This window comes from Hemicordylus capensis, chromosome 5, assembly GCF_027244095.1.
Source record: "Hemicordylus capensis ecotype Gifberg chromosome 5, rHemCap1.1.pri, whole genome shotgun sequence".
In the NCBI taxonomy this organism is placed as follows: Eukaryota; Metazoa; Chordata; class Lepidosauria; order Squamata; family Cordylidae; genus Hemicordylus; species Hemicordylus capensis.
In genome coordinates this window covers 122,759,369-122,787,090 of record NC_069661.1, presented here as the reverse complement: position 1 = coordinate 122,787,090, position 27,722 = coordinate 122,759,369, and the positions used below count along the sequence as shown (strand labels likewise).

At 43.4% G+C, this 27,722-nt stretch overlaps 1 protein-coding gene and 1 long non-coding RNA gene across 15 annotated transcripts in view; one reads left to right on the top strand and one right to left on the bottom strand.

Moving 5' to 3' along the window:
- The window catches only part of LOC128325940 (uncharacterized), a 41,028-nt gene extending 23,080 nt beyond the window's left edge, over positions 1-17,948 (bottom strand). Inside the window, exon 1 of the long non-coding RNA XR_008307753.1 lies at positions 17,889-17,948. This is a non-coding gene — a long non-coding RNA (uncharacterized LOC128325940). The remainder of the gene's footprint in view (positions 1-17,888) is intronic.
- Positions 1-27,722, top strand: part of JAKMIP1 (janus kinase and microtubule interacting protein 1) — a 212,443-nt gene that overhangs the window by 127,976 nt on the left and 56,745 nt on the right. For 4 of the 14 annotated variants that reach the window (XM_053251866.1, XM_053251862.1, XM_053251864.1 and 1 more), the window contains exons 20-23: positions 4,761-4,826; positions 9,590-9,634; positions 10,174-12,155; positions 12,356-12,497. In XM_053251866.1, the coding sequence (XP_053107841.1) occupies positions 4,761-4,826; positions 9,590-9,634; positions 10,174-10,206 (144 nt within the window). In that variant the 3' untranslated portion in view covers positions 10,207-12,155; positions 12,356-12,497. Of the gene's footprint in view, positions 1-4,760; positions 4,827-9,558; positions 9,809-10,173; positions 12,156-12,355; positions 12,498-27,722 lie in introns of those variants that run through there. The other 10 variants (XM_053251868.1, XM_053251869.1, XM_053251870.1 and 7 more) reach the window with 6 other exon arrangements.

The window sequence follows — 27,722 nt, the reverse complement described above, 5'->3', positions numbered from 1 at the left end:
CATGCATTGTTATATGAAATACCGAAATTGCAGCGGCTAATCTAAAGGGCAGTCTTTTGTACTGAAAAAAATGCTCTGGAGTAATGAATGTTGTATTTTTGTTAGATCTCTTGAGCAGAGGAATTTGATGTTCAGCCAAAAAAAAGTCAAAAGTTGTGAACACAGAGGGCTCTTTCAGAGTACGCAGCATTTCATTTGTATTAGGTAGTGGATGACAATCCACGACCATGCTCAAATCTATTAAACCTATGCACATTTGAAGTGTATCATTTGATTTCCGTGCAAGAAGAATGTGAGAGACCCATTCTGATAAATCAACAGGTTCTATGATATCAGCATGCTATAGTCTTAAGTGGTTAGTGCAATGCTATGGGTTAGGGATGTACAAACAGGCTCAATTTGAGCTGGGCTCAACCAGCCTGGTTCCGGCAGTCTGAGTTTGAAACAGACCAGACCTGGTTCTAGGAACTGGTTTGTGGGTTTACTTGTAAAGGGGAATCCGGCAAGGCTTTCCCTTTACAAGTAATGGAGGATTCCCTAACCTAAGGCGGGACGGGGACTCCTCCAAGCCCCACCCCATTGGCCTCCCAAATGACAGCCTGGGGTGGCTGTGGCCTGGTTTGGGCCTCTGCACATGCATGGAGGCCATTTACGTCACCACGCAATTTGCCTCCGGCGTTCCTGCCACCTGGAAATTAAAGGTACCTCCTTAGGCTAGGGAATCCCCCTTTACTTGTAAAGCTCCAGCATTGGTAACGCCTCCTTTCTTGGGCCACCACTTTCTGGGGCAGTGCCATAGGAGAAGATTGAGTTTGGAAGGATTTAGACTGAACAGCCTTGATTTCAGGTGTGTTTTGGTGTACCTAAGAGAGAGATCTGGCACAGTGAAGATCATTTTCCTACCCTCCTAGCCATCTCTATAATTTTATCCAAGGTATGTTTCTGCTCCAATCACAGTTTTTCATGCAGTTTGGAGCAGTTTGTTTTCATAACAATCTGATCCCTGAGCATTTCATCAGTAAAGCTGGCAAACTCACAGTTTACACTTAAGGCACGCAGTGCTGTGATATACTGATCGATAGATTCACCAGGCAGTTGGGATTTAGAAGAGCACTTGTAGTGTTCAGCAATCATATTCAAAGTAGGGTTGAAATGATCATCTAAGGCTTGAAGAGCAGCTTCATAAGAATTGGCATCCCCTTCCAAAATGGCAGGAAAGGGCAAATGATTATATATTCTCTGCCCTTCAGGGCTCAGGCAGTGAAACCTTCTAGCCTTCTGCTTTGCTGGAATAAAATCAGGGCTCTGTATGTTGAGGAGGTAATTGCAGATATAGGACCTCCATTGTTTCTAGGGAAGAGCAGGTTCTCCTGGGGTGGACAAGAAAAAAGGCGGTGGTGGGATCTGAGCCATGCTGCAGTGGACATCTAGTGAACAACAGAGTCCAGGATCTATATATATATTTCTCCTGGGTGTGCCTTCAAATGTGCGTCCCGGCACCCCAACTGATTGGCTGGGCGCTGGCACACCCAGGAGACTAGAGGCGGCGGCAGGCATTGCCGGGGAGGCAAACAGCAGGTGGGCCTAGCCGTGGAGGAAAGTGGCAGCGGGCCCGGCGGTGGAGGTGGCACTCAGCCTGGTGGTGGGTCCGGAGGCAGCACTCGGCCTGGCGGCAGAGGCAACACTCAGCCCGGAGGTGGGCCCGCCCGTGGAGGCGGCACTCGGCCCGCTGGAGAAGACGGCACTCGGCCCTGTGGCGGGCCAGCCGCAGAGGCAGGCAATGGCGGCGGGCCCGTCTGTGGAGGCAGCACTGGGGAGGAGAGGTAACTGCCAGCCCCGAAGAGCACACAGATGCTCTGTGCGGGGTCGGCTAGTTGATGAAAAATACCTTCAGGGGTTGTGCAACTCAGGAAGTTGGAGAAACAATCAGTGGCAGCGACAGTAAAAAGCAGTTCAGGAATGTAGGCCCAGTGATGCAATGAAATGAGGTTGCAGGAACATTCACAAGCTTTGCAGGCTTACATACTTAGCTGGTTCAAAATCTCATTGCCAAGTGTTTCTATATGGAGGAAGCAGCTATAAAAACAAGGCAATCTTATGCAGATTTAACTAAAGCAACAACTCCATTTTCTCCTTCCTTTTCCTTTCTGACTCCACCCAACCACACTCTCTACGGGATCCCCTCTGGGACAAATGTCCAAACAAACAAACTGCAAAAGATTACTGGATAGAATACAACAGCATCTTACTGCATCTTTCAACTCCCCCTCCCTAATTTTCAACTGGCAAAATACCAGAAATGTCCAGATAACTCAGGGTTGCAGCAACTTGCAGATCAATTTCTAGCTCTACATACTGTATTTATCTCAATCCAAGTCTAGGTTGTCTTAAATTCAGAGTGCTGTTCCTTTTGCATAAATTCAGGTATAACCGATATTTAACCTCTGCTTTTCAAGGGGGTCATCTTAAATTCAGAATCTGCTTCGATCTTTAGATGGTATAATTGTAATTATTATTTAGCGTATTTGTGACATTTGAAAGTCTAAGTGCCTTAGTTTTATTTTAAGGCAGGAGCTAAATAAGCTAGCTTATTGTGTGACTTTAAAACAGTAAAGTAAGATTAAATATAATACAGAAATATGTATTATAGATATTTCAAATTTCCTCCAAATTTCAATCCCCCCCCCCAGGAAAAACCCTGTTTTTCTCCATGGTTTCAAAATTTCCATAAATTTTACCCCTTTATGCATGGCTGAGATGAGTGACTATGTCCTCCTACCCTACCGCCATGAGCCCCAATGTTTCATAAACATTTCTCCCCAGCCCAGTTCATTTTTGGCATCAGTGTTGGGTTGGAAGATAAGCGTTTAAAGTGACAGAGCACAGTGAACTAACAATGAGAGGGGCAGTAGCTCAGCTCCTATCATCCCATGCTTTCTTTTGTTATAAAAATTAGTCCCTTCCCCTTCTGAATGTGAATGGGGCAGAGACAAAAAACAACAAATGTGATTGCTTAACCTGTCTTGTATGGTCCTAAAAATCTGGAAGTTTCAATAATTGCTTGTGATTTGATATGGCTGCTGTTAAAATACAAGTTAGTCTTGCTATGTATAGAGGAAGCAAGCCCTTCATCAACTCAAGGTGCTCCCTGAAACATGGCTCATCGTCGGTAGCAACTTTCAAAACAATTGTAGTACCAAGTAGTTCAACATAGTTAATTACAGACAGGTGTTGCTTTATTAACTTCAGTCTCATTCCACACAATTTCCATCTATGTAACATATAACATCACACTTCAACCGACGTAACGTTTTGCTAAGCAAATGGCATTATTGTGTTGAAAGTTCAATTCCTTACCATTGTGAATTGAAGGATATTTCTGATGCTGGTGTCTCCTTCACTTTTTCACATTCTAGAACATGTTGCAGGTTGATAGTGCTGTTTGAAAGAGTTCTTCTATTATTTTATGTAGTTTTTTCTGCTGGTCTCTGACTGTAATAGAGGCTGATTGATTGAAAGAGTTCTTCTGTCGGGCATATCTTGTAGATCAGACTGAACCTTTCAAACATTTTCAAGCTGAGTCTCTAAGCAGCTTAGCAAATCCTCCTTTGCCTGTGTTGTGCTAAAATTACCAAATTGCTTTTGTGGACTTGCTGATGAATGCAAATCCAATAAGATGTACCTGAGTCACCGGGACTATTAAGCTGCTTCTAAACCTCTTAATGTAGTATTGTATTTTTGTCACTACATGAGCAATGTACAGATAACATCCTTAAGTCAGATTTAAAGATTGATTTTGATCATGAAGTTTTTAACATGTGAGAATTTTTCTTTATTTGCAAGGTGCCACATACATACACATCCTGTGCTGTTTTATGTATTTTATAGAAATATATAATCTATTTTATTTAAGATATTATTAAAACATATATATGTATATAAGTTACAGATATAACCTGCATGTAACCTCTACTTCTTGAGCGGATAGTCTAAGTCTTATCTATATAAATATGAAATGCAGAGTCTATTTGGGTAAATATAGTACAATCTGTATTGGAGTGATCCCCGCCCCAGCTTAAGAAGCACCAGTGCATATAACTGGTTGACCTTTAAACCCATGAAGGGAAAAAAGACTAAGTTCACTCAAAACCCATAAAAAATCCCATGAAGCAAGTGATAAAAATCCTGGCTTTCTGTTTTCTCCCCCAGATCCTCAAACTTGGATCTGGGGGAGAAAACAGAAAGCCAGGATTTTTATCACTTGCTTCATCCCTGAATTACAAAAAAATTTCCATTACATTTCACCATGTCCCTGTATTATTTGGAATGTTCGTGCACATCTTTTAAGCTTGTGCTGTGATTTTGTCTGTGTTCTAGTCAAAGGTTAGCTTGATGGTACAAATCATAGATTTTGGGGCCAGTATATATATTTGAAGAGTGCAGTCCTCTTCAGACTTGTGTTGTACCTGTGTTCCGATGTCAGTACACAGATACTTTTTTGTGTGTGAATGGCTGTACCTCCTCAGACACATGCTGAACTCATAGGTGCCAGGGGGCATGGCCATGGAGTACACTGGTGCCAAAAGGTTGTGTTTCCCTGGTACACAGTTAACGTAGTTCTTGAATGAGTCAACAGGCTAATGGAGAAGATGGCATCACCTATTTGGGCAATTTGTTGTTCATGTGTATAAATACCTGGATATTGCTTGGCAACCTACTACTTAATGTCTCTTTTTTAAATTTTGCATTGTTTGTTCCAGAGAATTCGGGAGCTAGAAGACAAAATTGAACTTCAGAAGCGACAGCTCAAAGAAATAGAGGAAAAGGTAGTTTATTATTAATCTCATCACTACTGAATACATTCCCGTCTTTGAAAAGTTATTTTTGTTTTCTCAGTATTTTATTGTTAGCACCAGATTTTCTTTATCTTCTTTGGAGAAGTGCATATTGTAATTTGTTAAGATTATTATAAGTAATCTGGAATCCTTTTAAAATGTAAAACATATTTATAGATTACTTGCTAACTTGCTAAAGAAAAATTCCATCTTCAAATCTGAGGTTCTTCCATCTGGTTTGAAAAACTCAAGATTAGTTGATGTCCTTTAGGTCTTTCTTAGCTACTTTTGTTTAAGATACTTACAGTTCTAGCAGTATATCAGTTATATGCAAGTGCTCCTTAGAGCCTGTCTGTCCCAAGAATGTAGTATCAATTCTATGTATTTTGAAGACCAGAGGCTGAACATATTTACTTGCATATGTTCTGAAGCAGGGGCATAACTATAATAGGGCAAGGGGAGACAGTTGTCTGGGGGCCCACTGCCTTGGGGGGCCTCCCAGAGGCAAGTCACATGACTGACTCTCCCAGACCCACACCCGCCCGGGCTTCCTTCAGTTGTATTCATCCTCTGAAATTGATGTGGGTTGATTAATAACACCTGGAGCTACCAGAACAGCATGTCTTTCTCTAGTACCATTGAATGAATTGCATCGTCCACAATTTACAAAATCTTTTTAAAAATAATGTAGGATGATGTTCTATTGTGGCACATAGGGGAGACAGATAAGTATCTAACTATGCTTTTTGTTACCACTATTCAGCCTCATTTAAGATTTCTTTACGTCATGAGCTGAGCTTCAGTGAGCGGGGAACCATTTTAAAATCTTGTCTCTGGGCCCACTCCAACCTTGCTACTCCCCTGTTCTGAAGCCTGCATATTATATCACAGCATTGGATCACCCTGTACCTGGGATTTAAATGTCTTTGTCGTCGTGCTTGTTCTTCCATGTTGCTATCAGTCATCTGCTGCACCCTGTTGGTTCCTCCTGTCTGTGCATAGGAAATGCCAGGAACTAGGGAATTCTGGGACTTGTAGTTCTTGAGTGAGCAAGTTTCATAGGGGTGGAGTATGTGTATCTGTCTCTCAAACTATGTGATATTGTAGTCCTGATCTGGTAGGGTTTCAAAGTTTTGTAGACAAGCCCTCCACACATACAACTTAGATAAACACCACATGCACAGCTGGCTGGAGAAAATGGTCAGTTCAGTGTTGGAGGCCATGTCTAGGAGGCTTTCTCCCTTGCATGTGTGTTTGCAAATAGGGCTTCTCTCTCTCTTTGTGTTCCTACCCAGGCTAGCTGTTTACTGTTCAGAATGTTGCTTCTGTTTTAACACAACTCCTGATTGGTTCTAGAAAATCTTGCAAGTTCTGGACACCCCACAGATACAAAGGAAAATACATTTGTATAAACATCCTGAGGCATGACTTACCTATCAGACTTGTAGACTGCCCCAAACTGCCATCTCTGGGCAGTTTACAACATAAAACAAATTAAGACAAAAATGAAAACCTTAAAACAATTTAAAACCATAGTCAAATTAAAAAGATTGGGTGAAAAAAAATGAGTATTTAAGGACTTTTTAAAAGTTTTCAGAGATGAGGAGCTTCATTTCAGCAGGGAGCACATTCCAGAGTCTTGGGGCAGCAACAGAGAAGGCATGTCTCTGTGTAGCCACCAGATGAGCTGGTAGCAACTGCAGATGAAGCCCTCCATGGGCAATGGGGCTCATGGCAAAGAAGATGTTCTCTTTAAATACCTTGGGCCTAAGTTTAGGATTTAATAGGTTATAACCAGAACCTTCTATTTTGGCCAGAAACCTACTGGTAGCGGTTCTTTTAGTATGAGAGTAATATGGTTTCTCAGAGATGATCCAGAGACCAACCTGGCTGCCGCTTTCTGTACCAACTGCAGTTTCTGGATTATGTACAAAGGCAGCCCCATGTAGAGCACATTGCAGTAGTCAAGTCTGGAGGTTACCAACATATGTATCACTGATCTGAGGTTGTTTGCCTGTGAGTCAGAGCAAGATGTATGCTTTACACTGAAGTTTGAAACCCTTTTAAGTAGGGTGTTAGATGAAAGCATCTGCTAGATGGGAGAGCATGTTCTGGAAGCAGCATTCTAACTTATGGAAAATTCCTGTTTTCTTAAAAAAAAAAAACACATGCTTGTGTGGGGTGTTTTGTGAAGAAAATAAGATATACCTAGAAAAGCTAGCATTAAATGGATGCTTGGTCCATTAAATTTTGCCTGCTAATTCTTTTCATTGCATAGAGCTAAAACAGTAGACAAAGCACCTGCTTTACTATGGAAAAGTTCTGAAATGTGTGAAGATCTTCCTTCCTGCTTCTCTGTATAGCTTTAGAAGTTTAAGAAACTTGACATGTGTGAGTTGCCAGCATAGGACATTATTTCTAACGTATTATACAATTCTTGCTGGCTGACATGATGAACAAAATTACTCAAAGTAGTCCTAAACTGCCCTTTTAATTTTAATGGGACTACTAGTTTTTGTGAGTGCCCAGGCATTATGGTTAAGGATGTGCCCCCCACCCCCGTGTGCGTGCACGCACACACACACACTTTTAGTTGCTTTCCTACCATAGACCATATCTCAGACCACCTCTTAGAATACTAGGCCTGAATACATCACTAGGCTTGAATAAACATGTTAGGAGAGGGTGGGAAAGCCTTGTAAAAGAATCCCAGGACAGGAGGAGTGCAAAAAACCCCTATAAAACAATATGTGTCATGTGAGAATGTGGTAAATGAGGACTGAGAATGATTGAGAATGATAATGATTGGTGGGATTAGGAGGGTAGTGTTGGGAATTCTCTCTGGTAAGAAAAACCCTTTTTCATTATAGCAGAGTGCACAGAGGCACAACACAGCGGAATTTAGTTAGGCATGCGTGTATGCTGAGAGTAAAGTAACTTGGAGCCAGTTCATAGTTGCAAATCAATATAAGTGGTATTTATTAGAGAATTCCATTCTAGATAGGAAAGTGAGTAGATAGAATCTCTAATCTATCTAGCTAGCTGGATGCAGATGGATTCTGCACCTCTGCACACATGGTGCAGGGGAGAGGAGCTTGCATGTTACAAGGTAGAAGGAAGGGAAGAGAAGGGAGAGAGGAAGTGACAAGGAAGGGAGGAAGTGTCCCTGAGAGTAGCAATCTACATTCCAAAGGGATAGTGTCAGAGCGGTAGAGAAGGGATGACCAGTGTCTTGACCCTCTAACCCTCTGACTCACTAGTCTGTCCTCCACTGTCACTGAGACAAGAGTCAGCGCATAGTCCTTCACTTTCAACAGGTAGGAGGCAAGAAAGTGGGGATAAGACAAGGGAGGAAGCTGAGAGCCAATCCAGTTTAACACTGAAAACTAAGTATAACTTTTTTCCTACTGCTGAGGACCCTCAGTTGTAGGAGAGGAGAGCTGGTCTTGTGTTAGCAAACATGACTTGTGACCTTCACTAAGCCGGGTCCAGCCTGGTTGCATATGAATGGGAGACGATGTGTGAGCACTGCAAGAGATTCCCCTTAGGGGATGGAGCCACTCTGGGAAGAGCAGAAGGTTCCAAGTTCCCTCCCTGGCATCTCCAAGAGAGATTCCTGCCTGCAACCTTGAAGAAACCGCTGCCAGTCTGTGTAGACAATACTGAGCTAGAGGGATATATAGTCTGACTCAGTATTTGGCAGCTTCCTATGTTCCTCTAACCTATGGCTGCATGGTGCAGTGATTAGAAGGCTGGACCAGGAGTGGGGAGACCCAGTTCAAATCCACTCTCAACAATGAAGTTTACTGGGTGACCTTGGGCCAGTCACCACCTCTCAGCCTAATTTACCTCACATAATTGTGAGTTTATTCAAGCCTCACCTCTCAGCCTCATTTACCTCATATAGATAGAATCACATAGAATCTATCTATGTGGTCGCTAAGACTCAACACTGACTTGACAGCACTTAATCAATCAATCAATCAATTGAAGATAAAATGAAGGGACAATCTTATATACAGGATTATATGCAGGATTGGTGGGAACTGTGTATACCAATTGGAGAAAGAGTGGGATAGAAATTTAAATAATAATAATTAATAATACAGTTGGTTGCATGGAGTCAGCCAATTGCTCTTGGAGCTTGTGAGCTGCATATTAATTAATTGCACTGATTCTGTTAATTGGAGGTAAGACATCACTGGAACACTAAGGGGACATGAGTTACCTGCTCATCTGGGCTAACAGAACAATTTGGATGTTGGTTTTAAAAGCACTGCTCACAAGTTACAGGGGGACTGCAGTCTCATCCTAGAACATGGTAGTAAATAAGTGCTAGAATTGGCTGTGCCAGCAGCTGCTTCAAGTGCAGAGCCCCAAGGTGTTGCTGATATTAGTGTTAGGGTAGTTAATATCAGTGTTGCTGATATTAAAGTTAGGGTAGAACCGGACTAGGATTTGGCCTGACTATTTCAGAATGTAAGTGTTAGTGGAAGATTTGTAACGTTGTCACTAATGGGGTTATTTATTTCTATAGCTTTTTGGAAAAAACTGAAATAGCATGATGAGAAAACAAACCATGGGCCCTATAGTAGGTCTTTGAAACTATTTTTAACAGAATTCTAATAACTTGAGGTCTAACTGATGCCACTGGTTTTCATGTTACATATCTTACATCTTTTTCTTCTTTTCTTTTTCTTCTTCTTTTGACCTTATTTTATAGTTTTTGTTCCTTTTTCTGTTTTTCTCACTAGCATTCATCCTGTGGCCTTGATGAATCTACAGAGCAAAGAAATGTGGTTGGTATTCTTTTTAAATTTATTTTATGGCAATTTATAATTAGAGTGTATGCACTTCTTCTTGCAAAACTGTGTTAGGAACATAAAGATAGGAGCCAAAGAACCACAGCTCTGGTTCTTTATACCCATGGGGGATTTGGGCTTGCGTTTGGGGGCAGCTGCCCCTCCCCATCAAGCTGCATGGCAAACCATTTTTGAAACAGAGGGGATTTTTAAAAATATGACCCAGGAATATCTGCTATGTCTACTGTACTGTTCAAAAGAAAAGTCAAAACTCCCACTGGAATCCAAAGTAGCTTTTTGGATCCTGGCTGTGGAATTTTCAAAATTCAAGACAAGTATTAAGGGATCAAAAGAAATTGTTATCCATGTGCAGTGAAATCTTATGCACATTTCCACAGAAGTCTCACAGAGTTTGATGGGACTTACTCTCTGGAAAATTCACTTAGAATTACAGTCTAAAATGTTTAAAAATATGAATGAAAGTCCATCTGCATAATTATTAACTTGCTATCTACTATATTCTCTCTGTTCTATAGGTTATGAAAAGATCCTTTGGAGTAAACCAATGAGTTTTTGTACAAGTACCAAAAGTGTTTGTTTAAGCAGCTTTAAGTCAATGTCCTTTACTTTTCCTTGATGCAGTTTGCAGCTGTTTTGCTTTCAAACAGCTGTGAGCCATTTTGGATTTTTTGTATAAAGCTATAGCTATAAACTGGAATTATTTGATAATCTTATACCAACAAACCAGCACTAATAATACTAAGGAAATTTATGAAGTTTTGAGACAATGAAATGAACAAAAATTCAGGGGCAATTCTTCTTTACAACAGTCTTCACTATGTCTACTTGTGTGCGTGTTTGTGTGTGTTATTGTAAAATCACCTACTTCTTTGTGCCCACTTGCATGATCTCAAGAAACAGAGGCAAGTTTTTCACACAGAACCGTTTGGATGTGGAATTTTCAGTGCTGAGAAGAAATACTGTTGTAAACTGGAGATAAAGCTACTACAAGACTGGATCCAAATAAAGAATGAGAATCCTGTTAGATGAAGCTAAAATAAATGTATGAGAACCTGATGTGGTGCAGAAAGGGAAAAATAAAAGTTGAGAAGGAGAGCATCACTAGGGGGGCATGGCAACTCCGATGTTACAGCTCACCTCTATCATATAAGAAAAAGACCTGGAAGCCATGTAGAAAGAAAAATGATTTCACACATGAAATCTAAGTGTCTGGGAAGTGTTTGTCTTGGGGTGCCAGTTATTAAATAAATTAAAATTCTGGGCCATAATGAAAAGACACTTAAATTGCTGGGATATTGTACAGTTTGGATCCAGAAAAGCTATGGACTAAAGGCTGATAACTGAAGAAAATATTCATGGTCCTGGCTCCACTTTCATGGATACACAAGTGCTGGTACTGATCCTTTATAGTATATCAACAAGATTCCGATTAAATAAAAATGTAGAATATAAACTGGAATATGAAAAGACACAATGTTCAACACTGAAGAAAATTTAAAGTATGCACTTTTACAGCTCTGGAAATAGAGATACAGTTTCTTCAGTATTAGAGACAGAAGGAAAACGGTTGTGGCATAAAACAAATGGATCTAACTAGGAATGTTTATTAGACTAAAGATTATGCGAAGATGGCTGCCAAATGGGACAGTATGGAGTAGACTAGTATTGTGTTTCTAAGATAAATTAAAATAAACATTAAACATCTGATTTATTGTGTAGATACACAAAGACATAACTACTCAAGTAACAACAAACAGCAAGGCGCGAATTAAGAAGAATGAGGATAGCTGATGGAAAAATAGTAATCCTAGGGGGCGGGAATGGAAAGAAGCCTATGCAAAATTGCACAATATCATTTTTATAATGCTAGATGATAAAATAAGCATGCAACAATCATGCTAATATGTTGGATTAGCCAAAGGGGATTCCAAAGTAGCTGACTTCATGTTATTTGGTGGGTGGGTGGGGGGCTATAAATTTAAAAAAGGGGGAAGGACTTGCTGGGAGAAGTATGTGTTTCCCCCTAATTCCAGAAGTAAAATGCCAAGTACACAGCACAGGATGGAATAGTGTGGTCAGTGGAAAAAACATCCAGGAAACGTTGTGATGTACATGACTGACGAAAAACAGAGGACCAGCCAATTATATATATTAAAGGATTGAAAATCTATTTTATACAGTATACAATGTAAATGCAGCAATGGATACAGTGGAATGGCCAATCTGCCAAGGAAAATATTTTTTGCTGCAAAGAGACCCATGAGAAATACATTATTTTATCTGGAATTTTTGTGTGTAGCACATGTTCACAAGACAGCTTCAGCCCCGAACGAGGCTTATTAAATCAGTTTCAAACTTTCCAAAAGCCGCATTTCCAAACCTGGCATCAAAATTAAAGCACAAGGAGAATGTGGCTTTTTGCTTAAAAATCCAAAACTCAGTGCTCTGCAGGAAAAGTTTTTTGACCTCTCTGGAAAGCAGGAAAACACTGGAACAGGTTTGTGTCCTTACTTTTCAATCCTGTTATATTTGACATGGGAGCAAAGAAACTGCTAGATTAAATATTGTGAAATATTTTATCTATTGCTGACTCTAATAGTAGTTTGGAAGATGAAGTTTTTTAAAATAAGTGTGTGTGTGTGTGTGTGGTTCCCCCCCCGCAACAATTCATTGATGCACAATATTACTGTCTTATAGGAACTGCAACAGCCATTGTTTGCTATTTGAATCTACTAATCTAATGATAAGCAACAAGAGCCAGAGTTGTGAATGCAAGGTTGGACTGTCTCTAGGAAGACTAAATCCCTGCTGAGCCGTGAACCATACATGGAGGCCATGGGTGAGTTGTGTGTGGAAGCTTGCCTATTGGATTCAAGCTCCACACAGTATTACTAGCTTAACTGATATATTTACAAGGTTAAATACAGCTACCTGGCAGGGCTCCTAACTCAGGCCTGCACAGGATTTTCCCTAATCTGAGAGGGAGAGGAAGTCTGGAAGCTGGTCTGGTCTTAAGGGGGCAGTGCACAGTTAATTCACTGTGCCTGAATACAATACTGTGGGTGAGCCATAGTGACTCACTTCATACTGTACTTCACAGAGTTACTGTGAGAACAAAATAGATATTCGATGTGCACTGTCAGAGCTTCATGGAGGATACAGTGCAACAAACTTGATCAGTAAAGTCAATGGTTGATAAGCCATTGCCATCCTGTCAAGATTTCAACAGAGCCCACAAGCCTTTATAGGGACTCAGTGAAGACCCTAACATTCCAAACAATAAAATCCTTGACGGGGCATAGTGACAGATGTCCCTGGGCCTCTGAGGGAGAGAAGGGCCATCAGCTGAGCAGTAGTTTGCTCTTCACTCTTCCCTTTCTGCCTCTCCAAAGACAATGGTGGGGAAGTGTGTATGTGTGGCAGGGGGGAGAAGCCCATCCTCACTGTTTGTCCCAGGCAGAGGCGGATTTAGCCATGGACCTCGGAGGCCAGATTTGTGTCCTCCTGCCTCTGGGGGGGGGCTCCGAATGATTGGGGGGCCTCCCAGAGCCCTGCTGCCCCTCCACTGCCATGCCACTGCCCCACGCCAATATTTGTCATCTTTGCCTCTGGGGGGTGGGGGGCAAGTGGCAAGCAGAGCAGGCCTTCCCCCCACCCACATAGTGGCAGTCTGTCCAGCAGGCATGCCTGCACAGTGTGAATATGGAATGTCACATGCCGGTGATGTCATGCCATGCGATGTTGCATATTCACACTATGCAGGAGCGCCCGCTGGACAGACTGCCACCGTGTGAGGGGGAGGCCTGATCTGCTTGCTGCTTGCCCCCCACCCCCCGGAGGCGAAGATGGCAAATATCAGTGCGGAGGCGGGGCAGCGGCAGGTAGGGATGTGCATGGAACTGGCAGGGGCCAATTTGATGGCAGGGGGATAACTTTAAGGGCAGAAGAGGGTACACTTCCCCCCCCCACTGCATTTCTTCCGCCAGTACTCACTGGCACACCGGTCCAGCGGGTTGGCAGCGTACCTCCCTACTGTCTTGTCTGCTCCTCAGACTCGAAGTGACAGGAAGTAGTGTGTGGGTGTGCACATGTTGGGCGCATGCATGCCCATCATGCACGCGAGCAAGTGTGATGTGCATATGCACCTGCATGCGCACACACTACTTTCTGTCACTTCCGCTCCAAGGAGCAGATGGGGTGTCAGGGAGGTGCACCGCCGCTCCACCAGACTGATTTTTCAGCAAGCGTCTGTGGGGGAAAACACAGTGTGGTGGTGGAGTGCACCCTCCCCTGCCCTTAAAATTATCCCCCCCCCCAACGTAGAACCTCTGAACCTCCCAGTGTTTGAACCTGTTCGGAGGCCCGTAGAAGGGCCTCTGAACAGGTCTGTGCACATCCCTAGCAGCGGACGTGGGGCAACAGTGGGATGGGCATGGGGCAGCTGCGGGGCTCTGGGGAGCCCCACCGATCATTTGGATCCCCGCTCTCCAGAGACAAGAGCAGCGGCGAAGCAGCAGCAGGAATTTAATTTTTTTAAAATATATATATATATATAAAGTTGTGCCTCGTGGCGGTGGCTCCTCCAAAGCCCTTCAGGTCCAGGCTGCTTTTGGACCTAGGTGTGCCCATGGTCCCAGGGCCCACTCCAGTTTTGCTACATCCCTATCCTTGAAACAACCAAAACATACATACTTTTCTCTGTGTGTGTTTGCAGAAAGCCTGAGACTGAAGGAAGGAGATCCTTATGTGGTTTTATTGCCACTGACTAGACAAATCTAGTGAACAGTCCTAAACAAAACATGGGGTATCAGGTTTGAGAATGCCCTATGAACAGTTAGGTGGAAGAATGAGCAGCTGTTCCCCTTTGTGTGGTCTCTGTACACATATCAGTTCTTAGCATGACTGGGCATGTTTGTGGACTGCTGTGTCACCAAAAGTAATTTTTCATTTTTTAGAATGGCAGTCAGTCCAGTCAAGCAAGCTACATGTTAAGCATCATAGCCAATGTAGGTTCAAGCCTTTCAAACCAGCCATACTGCTGGAAATGCCAGCACTCCCTTGCCACTCAGTTAGGAACCAGGAAACAACTGTTCATTGTTTCAAGCTGATCCCCACAGTGACACATTATTCTAGTGGCAATGTCAAAAATCAAAAGTTTGGTGCAGTGATAAGGAATATGACTTGAAAAACCAAAACAAAACTTGGAATGTATGCATTTAAATCACATATGGAAGACTGAAGATTTGACTTTTCTGATAAGTTTTCAACTTACCTGCTGTCCAGAATCTTTTTGATATTTATTGGCTATTTTTAGTTTCTGTCTATTGCTTTGTATGTATTTTCCACACTAATGAACAACCTGACCTTTAGCCATGATCCAGACCTTTAGCCATGAGAAAGGATCTTCACCAGTTTTATGCACTTCTGCTGGATGCATAAAACTGCTGGATCTCCACCAGTGTTATGCACTTCTGATAGCTGAGACATACTTGTTTTTCTGAACTGGAGGCACTGTGACAACCAAAAATGTTTACGTTTGGATTGTGTAAGACAGAATTGCCCACCCTTAGTGTTTCTACGTTAGCCTCTGATCTGGATGTGCATCCTGACTGGAAGGAAACAGGGCAGTGATAAACGGAGGTGTAATAGGCAGTCTCTTTTGAGGCGGAGAAAGAGCCTGGCTGTGTTACACTCATATGAAGAGTATCCACGTGTAGGCCAGCTCCTAATTGCTAAGAATGCTGTAGTCTCTCTAGGAGGCAGAAGAAGCCTAAGGAGACTAGAGCTGTTGGTTTCCTTTCTCCATCGCTCCTTTAGCTTTAATGTTACCCTTCCTTTAGTAGCTAATTGCTGCTAGGGCAGGGACGTATCTAGGGAAAATAGTGCCTAGGGCAAGCGCTGAAATTGTGCCCCTGTCCAGACAGGGATGATGGGACTTGTAGTCAACAATATCTGGAAATCCCTGTTAAAAGGAACACTGTACCTTCTAGACTAGAACACTGTACCATCTAGACATGGTTGTTGATCAAAACCTGAAAACATGAGCCATCTCTGTTAAAGTCGTAGAACAACAGTCAGGAGTTATGTGAGGATTCCAAGTGTCATTTTCTGTCTCATCTCATGCTTTTTAAAAAAACATGACTTTGTCCTAGGGGATCACCTGCCCAAATAGCCACTAGCGAAATAGGGAAGAAGAAGGTGGCGGCGGGGGGGGGGGGGAGCCTATAAACCAGTGAATGATTCCAGCCAGCCTTTGTTTTGTGATGACTGTTGGCTCATGATGGGGTATATGTGCATTCACTACACTAGTGCTTACTTTGGCACCCGGAGGGAGGAGGTTACATTAGTTTGCCATACTAGACAGAGGAATTTGCAACAGCAGCAGACAGCCAAATTCAGCCAGGGCCAAAACCAGCCCCTGCCAGACTAAGAAATCATTGTAATTTGCCCCTTCCTGTCACAAGCAGTGTGCTGTTCTTTTATTATTAACTCTAACTCAGATATCCCAGTCATGGATGGAAAATTCAGGGTCAATTTACAAGAGACACATCTTCTACATGGCAGTTTCTTATGTGCAGGTGTTGTGCAGAAACCCATGTGTAGTATCTATTCCGCCAGGGGCATAGCAATGTTGGAATGGGCCAAGATGAGATTTTAAAATGGGCCCTCAGCCCCTCAAAGTCCAGGGCCTCCACACAGCCCAGGCCCCCAAGGATTTAAGACTGATATTTCAAAATAAGTATGCTGCCTGGAAATACATTTCACTGTATACACACAGTGTACACTTCACAATATATAGTGATATACATTGAGTACTATAGATTTGTGCTACTTTTAATGCCTAGAACACACTAGAAACACTAATTATTAAAATGGGCCCCTCGCTGCAGATTAGCAAAGGAGACTTTCAACCATGCAGGGTGAGCCTATGTTTGTTTTCTCAGAATTCTGAACAAATTCAGTAAAGTTTGATTCCAGGAGGTTTTTCACACAGGGGTTTTAAAGCCCTTTAACACACATCTCCTCTGGAATGGAGGTGCTGCATTCACATGTTGGCCAGATTTACCCTGAGCAGTTCACACGCAATTCAGGTTTTTCACGGCTCGTTAGAGTATAGCCTGGTTTATATCTGGAGTAAAACAAAATCCACTATTATGTGTTCGTTCTTTGGGACAACTTCAGTTTCACAGTAAAGCCTCCCAGTAAACTTGCAGTAAAGCCTGCTGTGTGTAAAAGTCCCAGGTAAGTGTGTGGAGAATTGCAGCCTCAGGCAGCAAATCTAATCACATTTAGCTGGAGGTACTCCAGCTAAACTCCATTGCATGCAACTGTCCCTGGTAAGTGCATATAGGATTGCACATGCTCAGGGATGTAAACCAAACTAATTTGTGCTCCCAGCATATTTTGCTCCATATAGGAGACCAGTAAGTCTCACTGAAGCAAGGAAGAAGGAAGATAGGTGGGAAGAAATAGAGAAAAGAGCAAGAATTAGCACCATTCCTCAGGAGAAAAAGAGTGGGGAGGGGGAGAATGAGGAATTTGCCTCTTCTTGGTAAAATTTTAAGATGAGACTCCTTGCCAGGGCTCAAGGAGCTCCTGAAGCTATGCCCTAGTCTGTCTTAAAAGTCATTCTCCCTGTTCCCCTATATGGAAATAGGGCTGGTTGTGGTCTCTCACTGTACTGAGATAAAAAACTCTCTCTGCAGGTGCTCAGAAGCAGGGTCATTCCTAGTGGGGTGCGGGGCTGGGGGGCTAATCAGCATGTGCAGGGCCTCCTTAACCTTTCATATCATTACAGAATCATACTGACCGATGATATACAGTGTAAATAGTGTGAGTGAGGTTTTTGGACATGTCCAACCAGCTTGGACATATAATGCATTTGTAAAGAAATAAAAACAAAATGCACAACACATGCTTCACAGTTCTCACTCAGACCTTATGGGTTGCAAAACAACTTGAACATAAGTGCATTTATGAATGAAATAATATAATATAATATAATATAATATATTTGTTCCAGAAGTTTTTGTAATTTTCTGCCATGAAACAAGCCACTTGCAAGGCTTTTTAGACAGTTTTTTTTAAAAAGGCATCAAATTTTCCAATCTGTTTCAAGTTAAATATTCAGACTTCTCAGTCTCCCCACCCCCATCAAAGCCCTATAGCAAGTAGATCCCTATATATCGGGGGGGGGGGGGGTAACCACAAAAAGGAATTCACATCATACCTCCATTAAGCAGGCAAAGGCTGGTCTGTGCTGGGCAGAGAGAACTGCGGTGGGTAAGAGCAGCCGGCACTCGAGTTCAGGCTTCAGGGAGGCCTGCACGGAGGCCTCTCTGGAAGCCCCACCCACCCGCTGATCAGCTGAGAGGTGGGGAGAGAAGGAGCTGTGTTGCAGTTTGCTGGCTGCTCCAATTGTAGGCCGGAGAGCAAGGCAAGCAGGGGAGAAGGCGAACAGGGCAAGTGGCTGTGGGGCCTTGGGGCTGGGCAGGTGGGCAGTGAGAGGGGGTGGCAGGCACTGGTGTGGCGCCCCCCCAGTGGTGCCTAGGGCAGGTGCCTTGTTTGCCCCCCCCCCCGTTACACCACTGTGCTAGGGATTCAGAGGGGAAGGGGGAGGAACCGTTAAGTGAGATGAGTGTAGTTAAATAATGAACAGAAAAAGGTGGCAAGCAGCTCTGTGCTCCCCTCTTTTTCTCTGTCTATTTCCAGGAGAACTTTCAGAGTTCTTAGCAGTGAAAGCCTTGCATACATGAGGAGAGTAACATGTAGCCAGTCACTGTAACTGGTTGAGTCAGGCACACCTAATACAGATGTGCAGCAGAATTGTAGATCTGCCGACTGCAGTAGAGGCTGATTGAAAGGCCAGAGCAGTGAGTCATGCAGAGACTCAGGGGTTAGCCTCCTCTGTGCATGAGCACTTTAGGTTTGCAGGAGCCTTTAAGGGTTTACACTACCAGTCCTCTCACAGTATACTAGTGTGCCCCAATGTACAGTTGGGAAATTACTGCTCTGTATTGCAATTTATATAGGCATTATAGTGTCAATGACATACAGAGCAAGGATGCACTGATGCAGTAGGAGAACTGCCTATCAGAACTTCCCAACTAATTGCACCAGTGCAGCAGGGATGTTTTGATGCCCCCTCTTCCCCTCCTGCTGCTGTGCAACCCTCAGGGACATATTTCGGGTGGCACAGATGGCTTCCTGGGGAAGGGGAAGGCATCAAAAATTACTGCTTCCCTGCTGCACTTGTGCATTAGTTGGGAAGTTCTGTTAGCCTGCTCTCCTGCTGCACTGGTGCATTCTTGCTCTGTACATCAGCCTGTATCAATAAGGTGAGGTGTAAAACTCCATCCCACCATTTCAAGCCCTGGACATTCTATTGGTCATAAAATCCAAACAATCTTTCAATTTGGCTGAAATTTGGTATGCAGTAACTAGGTAAAACATTCCACTAGCTTTCTAAATCTGATGCAGGTCTGTTGAGAAATGACCAAGATACAAAAGGTTGAAAGCTTTTTTCACATGTAAGCAACCAGTATTGAGCCAAGGGTAATCTACCTTTCTTTTTCTTTTTCTTCTTGTACTTTAAAGTGTATAAAAAAGCATCAGGTTGTATCTAGTTAAAGACACATTTTTTTCACCCAAGCTTTTTAACTGGACTTGTGGTTCTAAATCATTGTAAGGTTTTCATGTTTGTTTTAATTTGTTTTATGTTGTTGCAAACATACGTGCACAGAAAAGCCTGATTTTGGGCGATAGCTGTCATTTGGGAGGTAGGCAGGCTTGGGTTAAGAGGGGTGTCGCCGCCCTCTCTGCCACTAATGCACTGGAGAGGGCAGCGATACCCCTCCTTACCCAAGCCCGCCTACCTCCCAAATGACAGCTATAGCCCGATTTCAGGTGATAGCTATCATTTGGGAGGTAGGTGGGATTGGGTAAGGAGGGGTATCGCCACCATCTCTGCTGCCACACTGTCGCGCCGTGGCAGTTTTAATGTTAAAAAAATAGATTTAACCCCTGCCTTCCTCTCTTGCTGCTGCTGTGGCAAATCTTTGACCGCTTATGGGTGGCAAAGAGCGTAATCCAGCCCTGGTGCTGCTGGGTTCCACATGGCTGGAGGCTTCATATCAAGGCAAGGCTCCTCATCCTCCTAGAAAAACAAATAACACTGCTTTAAGTTATCCTTATCCTGGTCTCTAGTAGCCTATAACATCCCCCCCTCCCCGGTAACACCTGTGTTCCAGAAGGCTCTGCTGCAATGGTCTAAATGATTTCCTGCCACATTTCATGAACTTCTTGGTCTTCTTCTTCTGGGTGCTTTGTTGGAAGAAACCTCTCATCATCCGAACTTGTGCTAAGCTAATGCACAATTTTCTCAGGTTAAGTTAGGTTTTTCAACAGGAGGTGACACACTTGGCTCTAAATATCTTTCAGGGGACCCTGTGAGCGCACTGCCGGGCGACTCTGCAAAACAAGATGGCTCAGAGGGCAGAACCATCTTCCTACCAGGCCAGGATAATGGGCTGTGCTTGTTGAAGGGTCACTTGAACCCCTACTGGCCCATAAAGTTAGACAAAATGGCTGCTTCTTCATTGTGGAACCTGTGCCATTAAGCCTTCCCAGGTTTTAAAATCTGTTACTATTGGTCTAGGGTGCATAGGAACATAGGAAGCTGCCATATACTGAGTCAGACCATTGGTCTATCTAGTTCAGTATTGTCTTCACAGACTGGCAGCGGCTTCTCCAAGGTTGCAGGCAGGAATCTCTCTCAGCCCTATCTTGGAAAAGCCAGGGAGGGAACTTGAAACCTTCTGCTCTTCCCAGAGTGGCTCCATCCCCTCAGGGGAATATCTTATTAGGTAGTGGGGCATGTTCATAGAAGGATCACATGCCCAACTTCAGGGCATGCCAGGTCATATTTTAGGGTTGTGTCGGGGGACAGAACTTCTGCAGAGTGGGTGTAGGCCTGGTTCGGACCATTTTCAGTGACATAGACCCACCCCTGACCATTTATGGCAGGGGTGGGGAACCTTGGCCCTCCAGCTGTTTTTGAACTACAGCTCCCATCATTTGAAGTTCAAAAACAGCTGGAGGGCCAAGGTCCCCCACCCCTGATTTATGGTGATGTAGGCCTGCTTCTGACAGTATCTGGTGACATCAGCAAGCATGTGGCTTCTGGTGATGTCACTGGAAGCATGTGGCTTTATTTGTATACAAAAGCATGCAGGTTTTGACAGCTAGTATGCCTCTTAACTACTTGGCTTATTTTTGAGAGGGAGGATGGAAGAATCAAATGATGTTTGTAGCTTTCAAGCCCTTGCTGCATTCTGTCAGATGGAAGAAAGCCTCTGATCTAAAGAACAGGTTGTGTGTGTGTGTGTGTGTTTGCTTCAGATCACAGCTGTGTTTCTTGCTACAGAGGGTCACTAGGAAAAACTGTTTGCTTGCATAATATTGCGGTACAGAACTAGCAGTCCTAACTCAAATCTCGAACTTTCTGACTTGGGGAGAGAGAGAGAGAGAGAAAGAAAGAGAGACTCATATAAAATATATAATATACATATTATATAAAACATTATATAATATGTATATAATATTCATATTATATATACACATTAATATAATATATATTGAGGGATATGCTCTCAATACATAATATATAAATATGTTTCAAAAATTTAATTTTGCTTTGCTAAAGCAGGTAGATACAGGGCATTGTTGCATTTCCAACTTCTGTAACTTAATAACTGAGAAATTCTGCCTTCCTTGCAAATTACTACAACTCCCACTAAGATTAAAAGAGCACTCAAGCATCTGAATATGTGGCATGTCGTATCATGCTCAGTCTATGACATCACAATTAGTGCCATAGCGGGACAGCATGACGTCTCATACAGATAATATTATGTCCTAAGCAGAAAAAGCTGAGTTGTCAACAAAACCTAAATTTATTAATTGCACCCTGTAGTTTTCTGAAGAAATGCTGATACTTCTAGTCAGTTACCTTTTGTTTGTAATTTCTTTTATTTTAAATGTGTTTTGAACACCATTGAGACACAATAATACCTTAGTGAGCAGTTCTAGAAGAATGAGCTGGTGGTTGTTTACTGGAAACTCGTGTTCTAATAAGGAATATTGTCATTATTTTGCTTCCAGATAAATATATATTCAGAATAAAGCTACACCTTTTCTGGGCTGTATTCCTTTGCATTTGTGTGCAAGACTTTTATTGAGTGTGACATGAAATGCAGCAGTTTTTCTTTCTTTGGAGTATCAGAGGCAGCCAGATTTAAAATAAATACACCTATACATTAATTCAGCCTTAATGCATAGGTATATTTATTTCAAACCAGGTAAGGACTTTTAATTGTTACATTTTTATTCCTGCCTACAAAACAGGGGCTTAGCTGGTAGTTTTTCATTCAGTCTGCTATTGAGTATGTTGGAGCTTTGTTCATTCCTGACTTTCAAGTGCATATGCTCAATAGGGGTGTGCACAGAACCGTTTGGGGTGGTTCGGTTTGAGTTCGAACCAAGCTCAAACCGAACCATCTGTTCTGTGAGCCTCTTCATTAGAACTGGCCGGCAGTTCGGTTCATGCCTAGAACCAGGTCAAACCAGTTTGATCCAGTTCTAGTGCTTGCAAAGGGGAATCTGTAAAGGATTCACCTTTACAAGCAACGGAGGTACCCTATGGGGTTGGAAAAGGGTAGGGGAATGAGAGGTTACTGCTGTGGTGTGGCTCCCTGGCAGTGCTCCCCCCCCCCCCCGATCAGTGTGGGCCAGCAGGGAGGCTGTTAGAGTGATCTCCATGCTTGTGTGGAGGCCTGATCTGGATTCTCACCACATTGCGCTTGCACTGAGTGCTGGCGGGGCCTAGGGGAGCCTCCGGCAGTCCGCTGCCACTGCTGCCAAGGAACTGAAATGCCACTGCAGTGTGTAAGGTAACCTCCTGCATGTTCCCCGCCTGCCCTTTTTCAACCCCATAAGGTTCCCCTGACGCTTGTAAAGGGGAATATTTACTGAATTCTCCTTTGTGAGCACTAGAACCAGCTGAATCAGGCTGAACCAGTTTGATTCAAACCGGGCCCAGTTCAGCTCGAACTTGGATCGGCCCCACTTTTTGGAGGGCCGGTTCAGTTCGAGCTCAGACTGGCCAAACTGGGCTGCTTCTAATCAAACTGAGTTTATTGATTATAGGGCCAACATACATGGATTCCATGCTCATACATAGTAGATATATATTATGTCCAATGTACACATGAGCCCTTAAATCTGCCCTTAAAGATGGAATATGGGAGAAGGCGAGCAGGATCTCATTTAGTCTGCTCACTCTAATTTAGTCTCATGTAGTTTGTTCAAAAATCCATATATTAATGACATAGTAGGCCTGGGCCATCTAAACCCAGATTTCCACTCTCTGAAGCTGGCAGAGAGACATCCTTAACTGGACTCTCCCCTCCTCACTTTTCCCCCATGGGTTACGAGCAGGCCAGAACACTTTTCAAACAGCGCATTATTGACACAGAATGCCAAACCAACTTAGAAAGGTCCCTGAATTTCTATTCTCTCTGATAGTCTAAGGTACATAATAATACTGGCTGGATGCCTCACACAACTAGAAGTAGAGGTGTGCAAGTTGGCTCGCTTTGAGCTGGGCTCGAGGTTGAACCGGCTTGGCTTGATAGGTCCAAGGTCAGACCGGCCCAGCCTTGGCAGGTCTGAGTTTAAACGAAACTGGTTTGGAGCACTATTGGTAAAGGGGAATCTGGTAAGGATTCCTCTTTTCCAGTAAAGGAACAGCGGGGCTTCCCTAAGTCTAGAGGGGGCAGGAGGGAAGTCTGTTACTACTTAAAAGTCCCTTTTGTTGTTGTGGCATCTGTGGGAGGGCGACAGCAGTGGCAGATCCCCCCCACCCATGCCAGCCTCCTCCAGAGTAGCCCGAGCCAGCTGCTGCCCAGTCCGGGCCTCTGTGCATGTGCAGGGACCATTCTAGTGACCACGCATGTGCAGAGGCCATTTGTATGACCACACAATTTGCATGGTCGTGCAAATGGCCTCTGCGAATGCGTGGAGATCACTAAAATGGCCCCCATGCATGTGCAGAAGCCCGAACTGGGCTACCACCATATATGGTAGTCTCCAGTTTACCCTTCCGAAAGATGAGAGGTCTGTGACTATAAAAGTATAGAATTCTGTGCCCCTGTGACTCGGGGCAAGTCAAAACAATTGAGCATGTCCTTCACTGCCTGTTCTACAGAGACGTACAAAATGTCCTTATCCTCCTGCTACTTGATAGGTTGCCAGAACGCTCAGGCCAATAATACATCTCCCTGTTACTCCCAGACCCTAATCCATCTATAATGCCCAATGTTGCCGAGTTCTGCGCAGCAGGATGCAGAATTCACCGGGCTCTGACCGCTAGCCTGAACAAATCCTCCAGTCTTTTAGCCCTACTGCTTTTAATGATGCAGTTTATCTTCAATATTTTATAGACAATGTCTTAATGATTTTAGCATCACAGCAATTTTATAGCATGTAACATTTAACAGCATCTTATATATTTCAGCCCTACTGTGATTTCATAGACACATGCTACTCTTTCAGCAATTTTATAGTTATTTTACAGACACTCTTAGTTTTTAGCTTTTCTGTAATCCTGTAGTAACATTACAGTCTCTATGCGAACAGGCATAGACTCTATTGTTTTTATCTGCTTTTAATTGCTTTCAATATTACATGCTCCTCTTACCTTATGCTGGTCTAAGACCATAATAAAGATTGATTGATTGATTGAAAAATCCAGAAAAGGCATATAGAAAATGTGGGGAAGGCATTTTGAAGAAATTAGTGGCAACCAGGTATTTCTTAATGAAAAAAGTGCACTGCATTTGAAAATTGGGAGTATCCAAATTTTATACACTTTGGCCATCATCTTGGGAAATGACCTCCCTTTTTCAGAAATTGTTATGGAAGCAGATGGCATTTAATGGGTAAGTGGCAACCAGGTGTTTCTTAAAGAAAAAACCATGCTGAATCTAAAAATTTTAGGCCCTATGGTTTGGCTGTCACTCATACCAGCATGCACTGTCTGATTATAAAGGTTACCTCTTAGAATTTTAGAGTGAAGTCTCCTGCAAGGAAATCCTCTTGTGATACCAGACACTAGATGCCAAATAAAAAGGAGTGTTCTGTCTTCAGGATAACATTTCTTACCACCAAATATGATTACAAACACATTTATTAAATTCACAGCTGTTAACACTGACATCCTTGATCAGATGCTAGCAGGGCTGGTTCTAGAAATGTTGGGATCATATATTAATGGCATGGTGGGCAATCTAAACCCCAAGTTCCACCCTCCAAAGTTGGCAGAGAAACATATTTCCACCCTGCTTTATGCTGATGATGCAGCAATCTTCTCAAGGACCCCTCTCAAATTAGTGTTGGGAGCCCCTATGTACAGCTAATTTCCTTTGTGCTAAAGAGTGGAGAGGTTGTCAGCACCTTGATTTCTCAGCTGCTCCTCTGCTTCAGCTAAGTTGGCAACCATCTAGAACAAAAGAAAGATGATTATTATTATTTCTTGTTTACACAGTCAGACAGGTGTTATTGACTGGTTTGTTTTATCCAGACATCGAGTCCTTACCAAGGACCTGGGATGGCTGAATTTTATCATCAATACTGTTGCTTATTATAGATATCGTCGCAAAATATAGGCTGTTCCCAGTAAAGCATTAATAATAATAATAATAATAATAATAATAATAATAATTAATAATTCAATTTCTATACCGCCCTTCCAAAAATGGCTCAGGGCGGTTTACAAAGAGAAATAACAAACAAATAAAATGGCTTCCTGTCCCCAAAGGGCTCACATTCTAAAAAGAAACATATTCTTTTTATAGAGAATATGACACACACCAGCAACAGTCACTGGAAGTACTGTGCTGGGGGTGGATAGGGCCAGTTACTCTCCCCCTGCTAAATAAAGAGAATCACCATGGTAAAAGGTGCCTCTTTGCCCAGTTAGCCCAGTTAACAACAGTCTCCAAGCACATTCTCTTTTCCTCATTTTTATTTGCCATTTTCATTGCAGGGGTCATCCAATGAAGCGGATTGGCAGGGGATTTAGGATGGGAAAACGGAGGGACTTCTTCACATTGTGTATAATTAATCTAAGGAATTCAGTGTGCAGAACGTACACTTTCCATTCAGAAGGTCCTAGGTTCAGTTTCTAGTTGCAAGGTTCTTGAGTAGCAGAGTTGCGGCAGGGGTGGGTGGGCATCTTTGAGAGCTGCTGCCAGTCAGGGTAGACAATACTGGGCTAGGAGGACCAAAGTCCTGACTCAGTGCAAGGCAGCTTCCTATGTCCAGGGGAAACCTATGGGATAGAACCCCTGCTTTGCACACAGAAATTGCCAAGCCCTTCAGCTCTCCATAGCTGGCATCATCCTCTGTAGGGGTGTGCATGGTCCGGAGTACCCCCTGGTCCGGCACAGGAGGGGGGCTGTTACTTTAAGCGTGGGGTGGTGGTAGTACTTACACCCCCCGCCTCTCTTCCCCCTCCAGCGCTGGTTGTTTTAAACATCTTCTTGGGGCGGCAGAGTTCCTCCCTGCCGCCCCTGCCCCCGTCGTTGTTCCTTAAGGGTTAAAAGAGACTAGCGCTAGCGGCATGCATGCACCCTACTCGGCGTGCGCAGTTGTCTCTGGTGCTGGTGCGCTGCATGTGGTGTGCGCGCACCAGCGTCAAAGACGAGCGCGCGCGCCGAGCAGGGCATATGCGCGCCGCTAGCGCTAGTCTCTTTTAACCCTTAAGGAACAACGACGGGGGCAGGGGCGGCAGGGAGGAACTCTGCCGCCCCAAGAAGATATTTAAAACAACCAGCGCCGGAGGGGGAAGAGAGGCGGGTGTGTGTGTAAGTACTACCACCACCCCCCGCTTAAAGCTACATGCCCCCGCCCATCCGGATCTCCGGACTGCCGAACCGGTCCGGAGGTCTGTAAGAGTGTGCCCGAACCGAACCATGCACACTACCAATCCTCTGCCCTGTAGCTTCTTCCTCTCCTCTCTCAGTATTGGCAGAGGGCTAGCCTGTCTGAAAACCCGCCTCGTGAGAGTATAGCTTCTGAGACTCTCCCTCTCCCTCTCCCTCCTGTTGCTGTTCTTGATAGACCCCAGCCCAGCATGAAGCCCCACGAAATCCTGTGGCTCCATCAGCCAATTAGAAAAAGCAACTTTACTGGGAACAGCCTATATTCTGCGACAATATCTATAACAACAGCAACAACATTGACAATAAAATTCTGGCATCCCAGGTCCTTGGGAAGGACTCGATGTCTGGATAAAACAAACCAGTCAATAACACCTGTCTGACTGTGTGAATAATAATAATAATAATAAGTAGTAGTAGTAGTAGTTTGAGACCTGTCAGGAAAAAATGCATTACTGTATTTCTGGCTTTTCTGGCAAGTTCTCACCCACCAGGAGAGAAGGAAAAACTAGTTTAGAACATTTCTTGCAGAGAGTGTGAGTATATGAGCTTAATTAGAGACCTGTTACCACATGGACTTCTTAGTATGCTGTTGTTGTAGCCCTCTAGCCTCAGGTGGCTCAGTGATGAAAGAGCTCTGGAAAATGTAGCACAGCAACCTGTAACATTTATTTATTGATCTAGGCTCTGCCATTCCTAGATTATAGCACACTTCAGAGGGTGTTCTAGCAGCTGTCAGCTGGAGTGGTGCAATGTTTGACTAATATACATGCAATAAATAATAAGTGGACATACTGTATAATCTAGAGTTTCCACCAAACTTTGTGTAAAATAAAATTTCAAGACAAGTTTGGTTATTCCTGTGCAGGCGTAACATTTCAGGAATTTCTCAGAAAAGCAAAATGTGTTTTGATGAGCCTACAGAACTGTTAGGTCCTGCACTGACACTGAGTTTTGCGTAAAACAAAATTCCAAGAGAGGTTTGGAAGTTGCGTCCTGAGGCTATAATGGCAGACCCAGTTTTTAAAACAAGGTTCTGCCCCAATCATATTTAAAGCTAGGGT